The sequence below is a fragment of the Glycine soja genome, chromosome 4 (assembly GCF_004193775.1).
Source record: "Glycine soja cultivar W05 chromosome 4, ASM419377v2, whole genome shotgun sequence".
In the NCBI taxonomy this organism is placed as follows: Eukaryota; Viridiplantae; Streptophyta; class Magnoliopsida; order Fabales; family Fabaceae; genus Glycine; species Glycine soja.
Window position 1 is genome coordinate 2,411,264 of NC_041005.1, and position 14,228 is coordinate 2,425,491.

Here is a 14,228-nt window from a genome sequence, read left to right on the forward strand (position 1 = left end):
TGGGTTGGTTAATATAGCATATTCATAAAATAAGAAAGGTTTTGTGTAGTTTTCAGAAATATATTTAATTTTGTGTAAGTAGTGCAAAGTAAGAGAAATATTAGCGTAATTTACTTTTTTTTGGGTCGGCTCTAGATGATCTAAATAGCATGCAATCATGTTTGTGATTTTCTTTGAAGTTAGTGTTAATTATATTTATAATTTTTTTTGTTAAAAATTACAGTTTATTTACTTTATATTTTTTTATATGTTGACATGCATTATTTTTTTTATAAAAAAAGTGCATATTCTCTATTATGTATAGATCGAATAAGTTGCATTTTAAAAATAAAACAAGAGAATAGATATATGACAATGTGTGTCCGGTCCGAATTGGAGGTGGGCGTACCTTGAGTTGGATTCCTCTAGCAACACCTCTTGGCTGATGCCCTGGGTGTGCAATTTTTTAGGGTTTAGTTTTCCTTTTTATTTTTGGTTACCATTATCTCTATTTACCAAAAAAATATATGAAATTTTCAATAATAATGAAAAATGTGCAGTCGGTCACAACCTCAAAAATGACCAATATAATTATTTCAAAGTTTTGTACTACAAATCTACTCTTCATAAAATTATGCGATACTTATCTCATTTTTTTATGCATCAGAATAAAAAATAATATTAAAAATTTACGATAATTTATGCAAAGAGACTTTCATGATAATATTGATGTCTTTTGGGTGAGATATAAGAGATTGATAATTTTTAAAATAAATATTATTATTTTTGGAATTAATGTATTTGTTCATAAAAAATACAGTTAACACTAATTAGTGTTTGATTTAGGTAGTATACGCTTCACTCTTCTTAAATAAGATTTAGAATTCGAGTGTATGAAAAAAATGATTAAGTAAGTTTGGTTATAATTTATTGTAAATCATTATTTTTTGATAAATTTTAATTCTTATTTAATGATTTTCTCTGATTTATATTAACTTAGCAAAAAAACCTACTAAAATTAATGATTTATAACATATTTTAATCAATCTAATAGTTTTCCTGTTCAATACAACAGATTTTATTCCTTATCCAGTAAAAATCTAATATAGATTCGTGCATCTATTCTTCATTAAATTTCCTGTCTTTGGGAATTTAATAATAATGCATTATGAATTTTTTCTCCCCCCGCCACTCCGTGTGTCTGCTATATTAACCAAGACCCTGACCCTCCAACTACGTGTCATTCACCCCAAAACAAAACGTTATAAATATTCAAATTTATCTCTGCCATTTATTTATGTTTCACTACCACTTCCATCTTCGTTGACATGTCAACCAATCTCTGTGAGTAACCTTCCTTTTTTGCACCCAGATTCCATTTCTTTTATATTAAGGTTTAATTTAGCTGAGCATCGTGTGATTGAATGTAATTAATCAATATTTCAATGGCTTAGATACTTGACAACAAATTGGTTCTTCATGAAATTAATCCTCAGAACTTATGTTACTATTGATTAGGCTTTGAAGGAATGGATGACAGGCGAGAGAGGAAATTGAGTTTTGAGAATAATTCCGAGGATGATAGATGGGCAAAAATTGGTAGTCTGAAAAAGAAAGCATTATACGCGTCCGCCAAATTTAGACACTCTTTCAAGAAGAAAAGAAGCAGAAAAATTGATAGCAGGAGCAATTCCCTCTCCATTGAGGATGTTCGGGATGTTAAAGACATTCAAGCAGTGGATGCATTTCGACAGGCACTTGTGTTGGATAACTTGCTTACTCCAATACATGATGACTATCATATGCTATTGAGGTTACAAACCCTCCTTACTATTTATTAGTAGTTACATTCACATATGGATATGGTTTATTTACCTTATTGTATGTATAGTTTAAAACTGAATTCAACATATTTCATGCAGATTCTTGAAAGCAAGGAAGTTTGATATTGAGAAAGCAAAGCACATCTGGGCCAATATGATCCAATGGAGGAAAGAATATGGTACAGATACAATTATGGAGGTGATCCATCTAATACAATTTAATTTGATAACCTGAACATTGATATATTTTATTTTTTTCGAATTTGGGTTTCATGTATACTACTCTCTGGTTTCTACTCTATAGGATTTTGAATTCAAGGAGTTGAATGAAGTCCTAAAGTACTACCCGCATGGTAATCATGGTGTAGATAGGGAAGGAAGGCCTGTTTATATTGAGAGGCTAGGGAAAGTTGATCCCAACAAGCTTATGCAAGTAACTACCTTGGAAAGGTATTTGAGATACCATGTGCAGGGTTTTGAGAAAACATTTGCTGTTAAGTTTCCGGCTTGCTCTATAGCTGCGAAGAGACACATAGATTCAAGTACAACCATTTTGGATGTTCAAGGTGTGGTAAGTTGTATTGTATGTCTAAATGGCCAATGAATGTTTTCCAGAAACCATTTTAACTTGAAGTTAATCAAAAGTTAAGACTGGAGTTTATATTACTATGCTGCTTTTGCTTTCTAGGGCTTCAAAAACCTAACAAAGTCTGCACGGGAACTCATCACCCGGCTGCAGAAGATTGATGGTGATTACTACCCTGAAGTATGTAGCTTTAATCTTCACTTTATTTATGACTTCAGAATTTTCTTATCGTTCATGTAGTGCTTCCAAGTTCTAATCTCTAAATGATACTGTGCAGACACTCTTGCCAAAATGTTAATCATTAATGCTGGTCCTCCTGGTATTAAAAAATCTCGAACATCCTCAATGCAGAGGGAATTGCTCTGGCTAGCACCCTTTCGGCTTATTTTGTTCTTGAAAGAATGTCTGAATTTGCTTGACGTATTTAGTGCTTTCTTTTTCAAACTGCCAAAATTCTTGTCCACCTATCGTCCTCTAAATTATCCTCAAAATTTCCTCTCCCTCCTTTCATCCAATCCTTCAAAGCCTAATCAAATATAATAAAGTTCTGATGATTAATTTCATAAAAAACTTATTTCTTGACAAGTATGTAGTTTTAATCATCACTTTTTTTCTGACTTCAGAATTTTCTTATTGTTCATGTAGTGCTTCTTGATTCTAATCTCTAAATGATACCGTGCAGACACTCTGCCAAATGTTTATCATTAATGCTGGTCCTGGTTTTAAGATACTCTGGAACACGGTGAAAACATTTCTTGATCCCAAAACTACTTCAAAGATTCATGTATGTGTTAATTTTTTTGAGTTATTGTTTATAGTTTTATAGGATTCCATTGAAGTAATTACCTTCTATAGTTTTGGCTCGGAGATAATTTATAGGTATAGGATTAATTGATACTTGAATGTTGTTTCATTAGGTTCTTGGAAACAAGTTCCAGAGTAAACTGCTTGAGATTATAGATGAGAGGTAACTCTACATTCAATTCTGTTAATGGAGTTTTCTCTCAATCAACTAGTTTAGTTATTTGAAAATTCTGACTAACTGTAAGTTCTCAGTGAGCTGCCAGAATTTCTTGGTGGCAGTTGCACTTGTGTAGATCAAGGTGGTTGTATGAGGTCTGATAAAGGGCCATGGCAAGACCCAAACATTTTAAAGGTTTGCTAATTATCATGTAATTTATATACAGACTGTTATTCTGTAAATTTTGATTAGTTCTCTCAGGTCTTCAGTTCTACTTTGCATCTTACTGTGTCTGTGACTCAACTAGAACAATTTTGGGCATGCAGATGGTTCTTAGTGGTGAAGTGGGATGTTCTAAACAAATAGTAACAGTTTCTAACGACGAGGGGAGGGTGATTGAATGTGACAAGATATCTTTTCCAATGGTACAGTTTCCATTACCATCTTGAACCCTGCAAAATGTTAAGTTGAGAACTTTCGGTTTCAGATATTATGATAACAATATTCTTATCTTCCTTTGGATTTTGGGTTTCTGAGAAAACAGATTAGAGGTAGCGATACATCTACAGGAGAATCAGGATCTGAAGTTGAAGATATAGCTTCTCCCAAAGCATGTGGGAATTGTATAAGCCCTATGTTAACTCCTGTCCTTGAAGAAGTGAGTGACCATGATATTTATATTAAGGTTGCAAGAAAAAATGTTGCAATGAATTTAATGTAATTGCCTTTATGTTTATCCAGGCAAGAATGGTTGGTAAGACTAGTCATGCTGGCAATTTAGTTGAGTATGTTCCCACGGTTGACAAAGCCATTGATGTTGGACCAAAGGAAAAACAAGCAACACCTCGAATGTTATTTTGTTCAACAGGTTATGCACGGGCACAATTATTGGTTTTGACATGCTATAATTATTAGAGCTAAGAATAGATATTGTTGTTGTATATAAGCCTGCAGGGGTGGATATAAACACTTTTGTTTTTTCGAACATGGTGAACTTAACCAACGATGACATTATCAAAATCTGTCATAATTAATTTCTACGTTAACATAACAAAAAAATTTAACGGAATGAAAAACTTACAATTTCAATTCAATCGTTACCCCTTGTGCTTAATATTTTTTTTATTCACGGCTTTGAGTTCATTGAATCGGTACTTAACTACTTATCCATCCCCCCCAAAAAATACATCAAACTACTTGAGCACTTGCATGTGAAATAAAATTCTCTTTATGATACAAAGATAAATAAATGTATACATTGAACTAAGATAATTAATGCTACTTAGAATTGATTTCTGAAATTTTTTTCTATTGAGTACTGAAAATGTGAAAAATCTGACTGTTACAGCGGGTTTCATTTTGGCCCTTTATACTTTTGCTCGATCAATAGCATTTCGTGTCACTAAGGGAATACGGTACTCAGATTCTGATTCTGCCAGAAATATACTTAACATGACTGTTGATTCAATATCCATGGAGGAATCTCGTCCTGATTCATGTGCTCCCGGCAGATTCACAAAGACAAACATTCCCTCGTCTACCTTAAAACGCATTGGTGAGCTTGAAGAGAAAGTTGACATGCTGCAATCAAAGCCTAGTGTGATGCCACATGAGAAAGAGGAGCTGCTCGATGCTGCTGTTTATCGTGTGGATGCATTGGAAGCAGAGTTGATAGCTACAAAGAAGGTATGTGAGTGGTAGATTGCTCAATAATTTTTGGTGTGTAATTATAAACTAGTTTGTTCAACATCATTAACAGGCTTTATACGAATCTTTGATAAGACAAGAAGAACTTATGGCATACATAGACAGTCAGGAAAGAGACAAATTCAAGGCAAGTCAATGATATTTGCATCTTGTTTACGTCGCACACCAACACACACATACATACAGAATGTGAAAGAGAGAAAGAAAAGGTCAAGTTCTAGTTACCTTAATGTCGTGCATGGTGCATGGGAATTCTTAAGAGTTTGTTCAATCTGTTTTTGTAAAGCAGAAAAAGGGTTGCTGGTGAAGAGAATACTGTACATGGTCGAGTTTGTTCGGTGGTATCATACTTCTCTCACTTTCAACATGTATACAAAAATGAGGAGAACCAATTGACGTGTAATAATGTATAAAATCACGGTGATATCAATAACATACTTGAGAAGTGAACTAGGGGCTTCTTCATTTGAACGCTGTTTTTATTCTGTTTGGGTATTCGAAATGAATAATGTTACACCCAAACACTTATAAATTATTTCATATTTATATACTAGTAATTTTCATTATCTAATTACAATTAATTCTACTTTGACGTTTCACATTTACATTTTGCATTTCGAATAACCTCCTTATTGCCATTTTTTTCTTAAAGAAATACAATGAAACTAACTATAAACTATTTAAATTCAATGAAATGCAAAGACATAAATAACTTATTTGCTAAAAATATCTAGATCTTCTCATAAATAATTATTACTTAAGCTTGTTCTTTAACTAGACCAAATAATAACATTTAGATTCTAAATTCCTGCCGACCAGCACTAGAGCCTCTTCGTGTAGTAGATGAAACAGAGAAATCAGAAAGATCACTAGACACGCAACTGTCCAGATCCTCTTATTTAGCAAATGTAATTTTCTTTTAAAAAAACTCAACAGTATTGACGATAATGAATTCATGAAAGTTTAATTTTGATACATTTTCATTACACTATCAACAAATTAAAAACTACTCCACATATAACTTCTAAAGGCATTACTTAAGTGAATAACTTTCAATTATTTTACAATCTATAATTAGAAGACAACAGAAAAAGCCAGTATACTGTTAGTGTATTCTAATTAAATTATTTATGAAATCACGTTAGTATAAAAAAAATGCTACCAGTTAATATAGACATTATTTTGCTTGGCAAAATGATTGATAATGGTACAACAAGCACGCCGATTAGAGTGAGTTAATTACATAATAGAACAGTAACTGTAACCATCTTCAGCAATCATATATACCATACATCACATCTCTGACATGAAAGCACCTTTTCTCTCATCCATCATCTTTTCCCTGGCAGCGCCTCTACTCAATTTCTGCTGATTCTTTTTCCTTGATGATCCTCACTGCATTGGCTTCGCCAGTCACTGTTACCATGATCTTGAACCCGTTTGAGGACAATGGAATTAATGCCTTTACAAGTTGCTTTTGCGTGCACCTTGAACGGAACAGTTTTACTGACGCTAGTCTTCTGCAATACATATGCCCATCAGATATGTTAGTACTGTCCATCCAAAAGCAGAAAAAGTATAAACTAAAATGAACAAACCGTAAATAGTACTGAAGCATATCACATAGCAAGAGTGCTATAATATGAAAGTAGGTTACAATATCTATAATAAGAACATTAGACAGCATTTGCTACGATAAATTATTGTCTAAGATCTCATCTATTCCCCATCCGTGTTTAGGTATCTTGTTCACCATGTTCCACTGTAGATATTTGGCTGAAAACTAAATGGAGTGGCAGTGCTAAATTGTTAATGCTAGTAGGGAACTAGACAACCAGTAATAAATGCAAATCAGATAATGTCCGCACCCATGCCCTCCCAAGCAAACAAAATGCAGAAACTAAATATTCACAAAAACAACCTCCGGCTAATATTACACAATTATTTAGTTAAACCCAGATTCTTGGGTTCAGTAAACAAATTCTCAATAGTTCACACATGACAAAATGGAGAGAAGAAATCTCAACCTGTACATATGATAATCAGACCCATGCTAAATACACCCAATGCTATTCAACAAAAGGTTTACCAAAACACATACCATTTACTCGACCCAAAACAAAATGCAAACATTTATAGGAGGGGGTGAGGTTGTGAGGTGCTCAATAGCAAGCTGGCAAGCCAGCTCAGTCTGGAAGCAAGTATGATAAATCTATTTATGAGCTCTAGCATTTTCCTTAATCAATTTCCAATATCAAGAAACAACTGGTTCTAACCATAGTTTATGTCAATATTTCATAAGGAGTGCTCCAGAAAGTTGTATTTTGTAAAGAAAATTAAGTCTTGAAAAAAAAAATTATCCTGGTTCAAATTGGGTATGAAATTGTCAGATCATCAGATTAGCTTTGATTGGAATGTGCCAGCATACTGGTGAAAGCATGACCACTTCTGTGAATCCAACCTTCACATGTCCCTTTGTACTACTACTCGAACTTGAGACAATAAACAAATAAATAGTGTGAGCCTTGGAGACAGAGAGAGGGGAAAAACCTTGAAATATCTCATGAGCTCAATGTATGGTACACAGATCATCAGTCAAGCCACGGCAAAACTAGGCTGACCAAAGGAAAAACCAGATCTGAGCTGAAGTCACGGTCTCTAAATAGGCTTTGTTTTGCCAAATTCCGAGTACTGTTTACAGCATTACACTGCAAAGTAGCAGATAATTATGACCATTAAGTTTGCAAAGCTAGAACAGATATTCTGAGTGTTACTGTAAGATAATTTACTTTAAATAATTAGCAGGTTAAATCATTTACCAATTAAATTTAACAACACAGAGGCCAGCTTGGTGAGCCCTATATCTTTCAAGTGAAGGTGGAAATCAAGCACATGTTCAGTTACAACTAACAAATGTTTCATTCCGGCATTAGTGGTGCACTCATATTTAAACAGCGAAGACAAATCAAATTTCAGTTATATCAGTACATGTGCAATTTGTGCTTGGGGTGGGCAGCATTATAGCAACTGATATATCACTTTCACCAATAGCTTTTTTTTGGGGGGATGGGGGTGGGGGTGGGGGGTTCCTTATGTTTCCTATTGTTACGTACAGATCAAAACAGTCATGAACCAAATTGACCAAATGCATTAATAAATTCAATAGTATTATCTGGTACCTGTGTGTTGTGTGTGCAGTAGGCCACACACATATAGACATTTTAGAAAATAAAGGAGTGAGGGTTTATCATATGTAATAACATAGAAAAACTAATAAAGAAAATGAAAGTATAACCACATTGAATAGGTTATATGAAGCACAATTAATATAAGTTTCCAACTTAAGATTTGCATACAGAAAACCTTCTGAAGGATAGAAAAATATTGATCAAATTGCTCATACTTACCAATGCAATCTTCCTCAAGTGTCATCTGTAAGAGCCTGCTAAATCTCAGTATGCAGTTTAAGAGGATTGCAAGTTTGTGGGTTTCTTCCCTGGTCCATTTTGATCATTTCTTTGTAGCAGCTCACTATCTTCTTATCTAATTCATAATATTCTTCCATTTTACTCATTCGCTTCAAATCCAAGTCAATGAAATACACCTAATATAGATAAAACTACAGTTAAAATAAGATATAAGTGTAACAAGCATTATAGTTATTCTGTTTTATAAAGATAGAGAATAGAATCATTAAAAATGGAAAGGGAGGCCAAGTTACTTCTTTTTGTTTGATTTCTCACTATGATGACTGAGTAACTCTTGGCAACAATTGAAAATAAAATCTTTCAATTTGTTGCTTTTCTTTCAATGGCATCCTTTCTTTGGTAGAATATGAGGAGGGAGACATAAGGGTGAGAGGCCCAAGTAAGAAAAGAGAGAAACCCAAAATTCAGACTTTTTTTTAGTTTTTCATTTTTTTTTAAATTAGTATATTTATTGTTTAGTCCCTAAAGTATTGTTTCTTTATTTAATGGTGTGCCACTTTGTTATTCACCATTGATCCATTCTAGAATAAGTCAACATTCCACTGTATTTAAATTCTTTCTTCTCTTATGCACAAAAAACTCTTCTGTTTTTATTGAAGTGAAATTCATTTTAGATTTTATATTACTTTTATCTAACATTCCTGAATGACCTTTTGCAGTAGCTTTTTAACAGCACCTACAGGATAGAAGCTTTTGAAAATCAACATCATTCTCAAGTGAGGTCCTGAACCGACAAGCTGAACCAAATGAATCATGCAATGCACAGTCAACCTTATCAAAATAATGAAGAAAGAAAAATAAAAAAAGTGAACGGCTGCCTACCTTGAAGTCAAAGGTTTGCTTAGTTGACTCAAGATATATGTTACTGTATATAGATCCAGATCCAGAATCCCCCGCTTTCCTTGGTCTAAAACATATCATAAAACTGCAGTCTTTTGCAGTTGCTGCTATTAAGTAGTCCTTTACAATTCTCAAGCTTTCATCCAATGTAGCAGAATGCAAAGAGGTATATCTTTTCAGTTGCTCTTCACTCAATTCTCTACATATCATGCACTGTTGATGAGTAATGTCATAATAAGCATGGATGGCTCCTTCTATGTCAACATTATCAAGCTTCTGAACATCCAGGAGTCGATCAAGGACTCCCGATTTTTGCACAGCCTCAGCAACAATAGTAAGCAAGTTCTCTGTACACAGACCATTATCAGCTTGAATGACAGACTTAAGTGCATCTTCAAATGCTTTAGCAATACCAAAGTTTGTATCTTCTGCACCACCTCCCAGACCACCAAATATGAGAGAGCCATTCATAAATACACGAAAATTGTTTTGAGGTGTAGTGAAGAGATCCTTGATAGCTTTATAAATTCTTTCCTTTGATCCAGAGAACAGATCAAGAGGATTGTATTCACTTAGCAGTGATATCTGCAGATATGTTGGATAAATCTGTCTCAAATTTAAAGGTTAAAAAAGATAGTGTATATTTAAGTGATATTATATTAACATCCATCAACAGAACAACAGATTAAATTATGACTTTGAGACTACATGATATGACCACAGGAAGATGTATGCACTACGCAGCAGCTGAACCACTGTTAAAGGCAAAATTGTGTATGGGGTACCTCTCCTTGATGCAATTTCAGAGCTTGGTGCATTTGAAAGCGAGTTATCCTCCTTTTGATAGCAGTTCCTTCAGATATGAATCTTGAAAGAGGAATAAATCCACATTTGGGCTAGTTGTTCAGAACAACACTTTAAATGTTAACAACAGGAAAAAGAGAGAGTAAAGGAGAGCAAGTTTGATAATTAATTTAAAATTTTAAAGTTTAAACTAAGTTGTTGTCTAATGGTAGGGGGGCAGGACATGTACCAAAGAATAATAATGTATGACATTATGGAGAGCATACCTTTATCTCAACAGATATGCAGGGGATAGATACTAGATTACCTGAAATGAAACAGGGGAGCTTGAAACAGAACTTTGAAATGTTTTGCAGATGTGTTATGAAGTTAGAAAACTTAAAACGTGTGTTTACTAAGCATGGGAAGAAAATAAGTTTCCTTGTTGGATGTAAGTAATATTATGATAACTGCTAAATAATTGTGTTGATAATAGAAAAATAAAGTAAAATTGTGTTTAAAAATAATTATTTAGCAGTTATTTGGTCTAAATTGTTAAGAATTGATATTTTTTCTAAATATTGGCTGCAGATATAACAATTGAAGGGACTAAGAGCAAAAAGTACAGCAAATTACGAAAAAAATGAAGATTACAACATCTAGGCCCAGCCCAACAACGCGCTAAGCGCGTAGCACGCGCTAAGTGCGAGATTAGAGCACACACGCTTAGCGAGAAACAGGCGCTAAGCGCGAGATTTAGCACCTGCGCTAAGCGAGAGGAACGCGCGCTAAGCGAGCTTACGAAGGTTCAAGTCCACTTCAGCAGCTATAAATAGAGAGTCAGGCCAAGGGAAACAACACACCGAGTCTCAAAGCATTCTCATTACTACCCAAAGCCTGAAAACTCTTCCTTAGGGAATTCTCTTCTCTCTTTCACCATTTTTCCCCTTTTCTGCTTTCATTCCTTTCCTTCCATTCTTATACCCCCATTCCAGTGTAAGACCCTCAATGACCTTGAGAGGCTAAACTCCCAGTTAGGGTCTGGCAGGCCTAAAAAGTTAAGCGATGTATGATGTACTCCTCACTATTTATAATTGCAACATGTGTTTTCTATCTTATTGTCTTTTCTATTTATCTCCCATGCATTATTCATCTTTATATTCTTTTAGGGGTTAGGTGCTCGACAGAGGGTAACTTCTAATAAAGATATAAGGAAGGTATGCATGCATTAGTTTTAGGGGTTAAACGCTCGATAGAGGGTAACTGCTAATGGAACAAAACGAAAAGATATCATAAGGAAATCATTGCTAGACATAGGATGATAACTTTATACCCATGCATTTAAGCACACATCTAGAATTCAAACTTCATGCATTTTATTTGTTGAATCTTTTCAAAGGTATTTGGGGGATAGATAAATAAAATAGGTTTGTCATCGTGAGACATCAAGGACAAGTAAATGAATAGATGTGAATAGGATAAATTCACTTGAATTGGTAAAGAAAAATCCTAAAATCATACATCCTCGGCAAACAAGGCATGCTAGATCCTAACATTCGCATTTCATTGAATTCCCTATTTAATTCTTTTGCTTTTAATTCCTTTGCTTTCTATTATTTATAATTTCCTGTTCCTTATTCTTTCTTCTACCCCTCTCGTTAATTATTTCTTCTCTTATAAATTGAAAAGTATTCAATATAAGTGCAACACAAAATCCCTGTGGAATTCGATACTCAGACTTCCGAGTTTTACTACTTGGACATTTGGTGCACTTGCCAAACTGTTAACATATTATTAGTAGCATGTCAGGTTCCTGTCCCACCCTAAAGTAATATTGCCTCCCTACCTTCTCTCCTACTTTGCATTGCTACTACTTATGGTGCGTCTTTGGATTCTTATCCAACAGAGGTAAAATAATCCAATCATCCACTGTACCCACTTCTACAGATAGATGATTTCTCAGCATGGTAATATAAAATGTCAACTGAAAGAAACATAAGGTCCGTAGCAATCGCATATTCCACAACTTTACATGCACAAGAGGTAAAAGAACAATTATTATTTGAACTGAGGAATAAAAGGGTTCAATTGCTCCAGCAATGCTAATACTTAGATACTAGATTTAGATGTGAAACACTAAAAACAGGGGGGTAATCAGTAGAAGCAAGCCCTCAAAGGCATCTCAATACCATGAGTGAAGAGTGAGTGATCAGACATGAGAAGCACAGAATCACGATGCATGTCGACCTGAGCATTATCAACTCTCCAAGCAGGACGTTGACGAATTACATTCTTTTCAACCAATTCGAGAAATTCCCTTGACACCCCAACAAGCATCTAAACAAAGTATCAAAGGATAAATGAGAGTCAAGTCATGATCACTAATCATCAATCTCACATAACATCCTAAGCAAAGGTTAGTGCATGGGCGATTGATTAATTCACGAACTATAAAAAACACTAGGTACACATTTATAAATAACAGAATCAGTTAACATAGAGACATAAACAATGATGATTGATATCAGTTAAAATAGAGACATTAACGATAGCCATTACGGAGTTGGGGCAACACAAGACATACCCCAGCATCAATATATTTGGGACCAAGCAATGGCTTCATAACGTGGTGGGAAAATAGTTGGCATGCAATTTCATTGTCCGAAGATGAAATGAGTTCATCAACGTCTTTCCAGAGGAGGCGCTCGTGCGCAGTCAAAGCAGAGGGGCTCCTCATACACATACCCTCTGCGCCATTCCTTGGACACTTACGAATGCGCATCACTTTCCCAATCTGCACCAACACCAACACCAACACCATTACCATCATCAAGCTTTTATTGTAATCCAATTCAATTAAAATAAAAAGTAAAATAAAATTCAGGAACGTACAAACGTAGGAGATGATCCGGTGTATGCGAGAACAAGATTGGCAGCTCCTTCGCCTCGGTAAACCCACTCACCTGCGTCCTTCTCCCTTAAAATTACCTCCATTCAACAACTTTTTGCCTGAAAAAACAAATGGTGATCGGTGAAGCATTTCATCGAACACTAACAAGATACTCCAAATCAATCATAGAAAAAATTCAAATACCTAACAACTAGAATGCACTGAAAAAATACTACTCTGTTCAGTTCCAGTAATTGCGGCTCAGATCCTTCATCTGTTGTGCTGTGACGTGAATCTCAAACTCAAATTTTTTGTTTTGCTTAAATTTTTTAGGATTAGTATTCATTTAATAATTTTTTTTTCTATGCTTGCTTGGATTTGTTGGACCTTGTTGTATTTTTTTGGTGGATGTTGGGCCTTGTCGCATTGCAACGGATCTCTAACTTTTAGAAATGTATATTTTTAACACTCTTTTCTTAAGGGATTTTCAATTTATTGAAATTATTTGAACTAAAAATTTCTGTTGTCTTAATTTCTATATTCTTTATCAATTGCAAAATTAAAAGAATCAACAATCTATATAATTTATGAGGAAATGGTAAAAATAAGATGATGAGTTATTATAAGAGTCATTTTTGTCATGTAAGAATATTGGAAGCGTCACTAAAGTGACACCTTGTGTTTCTTATTTGTCATGTATCAGATAACTATGTATCTAATGTCAATTAAGCCGACGCTAAATACCTATTTATGACTAAATTTTATGTTATATTTTTACTCAATTTAACATAATACTTGTTTAATGGCTAAATCTTATGCCACATTTTTTATTTTGAAACTTTTCTTAAGTTTTAGAGACAAAAATAGAATAATACTTAGCAATTACATTGGCAACCCTATGATTTCTATGAAATTTATATGATATTTTTCCTATACTTTCTTACAGACACACATTGTAATGTGTTTCTTGAATAATAAAGATGGTTAGTGTCCAATGTAAGTGAGATACTACTTAATTAGTAAGATTTTTTTTTATAATTATAAATCCTCCTGTAAATTTTTAAAAATCTTTTTTACTCACTATAAAAAGCACTGAGGATATCTTTTTGTCTTTTAATCAAAATATTTTTTTATATTTAAGATATTAATATTTTTTTCATTTAGTATTTTC

The 14,228-nt window shown here is 33.9% G+C and overlaps 2 protein-coding genes across 4 annotated transcripts; one reads left to right on the forward strand and one right to left on the reverse strand.

Moving 5' to 3' along the window:
- Positions 1-1,227: 1,227 nt before the first annotated feature.
- Positions 1,228-5,637, forward strand: LOC114408627 (phosphatidylinositol/phosphatidylcholine transfer protein SFH6-like). Of its 2 annotated transcripts, XM_028371741.1 has the most exons (15): positions 1,228-1,323; positions 1,498-1,792; positions 1,902-2,001; positions 2,107-2,373; positions 2,491-2,568; positions 3,071-3,172; positions 3,306-3,355; positions 3,445-3,544; positions 3,676-3,774; positions 3,894-4,007; positions 4,091-4,217; positions 4,698-4,764; positions 4,861-5,035; positions 5,109-5,183; positions 5,346-5,637. In XM_028371741.1, exons 1-15 carry the CDS (start codon positions 1,308-1,310, stop codon positions 5,361-5,363), a joined length of 1,683 nt encoding a protein of 560 aa, XP_028227542.1. In that variant the 5' UTR covers positions 1,228-1,307; the 3' UTR covers positions 5,364-5,637. The 2 variants fall into 2 exon arrangements, with proteins under 2 accessions (XP_028227542.1, XP_028227541.1); XM_028371740.1 differs by having other exon boundaries at positions 4,698-5,035; positions 5,346-5,633.
- A 566-nt stretch (positions 5,638-6,203) lies between these two features.
- On the reverse strand, positions 6,204-13,391 carry LOC114408628 (inositol-pentakisphosphate 2-kinase-like). Of its 2 annotated transcripts, none has more exons than XM_028371742.1 (10): positions 13,262-13,391; positions 13,060-13,176; positions 12,752-12,961; positions 12,357-12,504; positions 10,455-10,495; positions 10,170-10,280; positions 9,367-9,969; positions 8,464-8,660; positions 7,607-7,764; positions 6,204-6,576 (listed from the first exon to the last, which is right to left on the reverse strand). In XM_028371742.1, exons 2-8 carry the CDS (start codon positions 13,159-13,161, stop codon positions 8,502-8,504), a joined length of 1,374 nt encoding a protein of 457 aa, XP_028227543.1. In that variant the 5' UTR covers positions 13,162-13,176; positions 13,262-13,391; the 3' UTR covers positions 6,204-6,576; positions 7,607-7,764; positions 8,464-8,501. The 2 variants fall into 2 exon arrangements, with proteins under 2 accessions (XP_028227543.1, XP_028227544.1); XM_028371743.1 differs by having other exon boundaries at positions 13,294-13,383.
- Positions 13,392-14,228: the final 837 nt, after the last annotated feature.

Bases quoted from the DNA above. Each gene is read 5' to 3' on its own strand.
- LOC114408627 (XM_028371740.1), top strand. The intron at 2,002-2,106 runs GTGATCCATCTA...TCTACTCTATAG, and splicing joins GTACAGATACAATTATGGAG to GATTTTGAATTCAAGGAGTT. The intron at 4,008-4,090 runs GTGAGTGACCAT...ATGTTTATCCAG, and splicing joins TAACTCCTGTCCTTGAAGAA to GCAAGAATGGTTGGTAAGAC.
- LOC114408628 (XM_028371742.1), bottom strand. From the start codon at position 13,161: ATGGAGGTAATTTTAAGGGAGAAGGACGCAGGTGAGTGGGTTTACCGA. The intron at 12,962-13,059 runs GTACGTTCCTGA...GTGTTGGTGCAG, and splicing joins CCGGATCATCTCCTACGTTT to ATTGGGAAAGTGATGCGCAT. The intron at 10,496-12,356 runs GTATTGAGATGC...GTTTCATTTCAG, and splicing joins TCACTCACTCTTCACTCATG to GTAATCTAGTATCTATCCCC.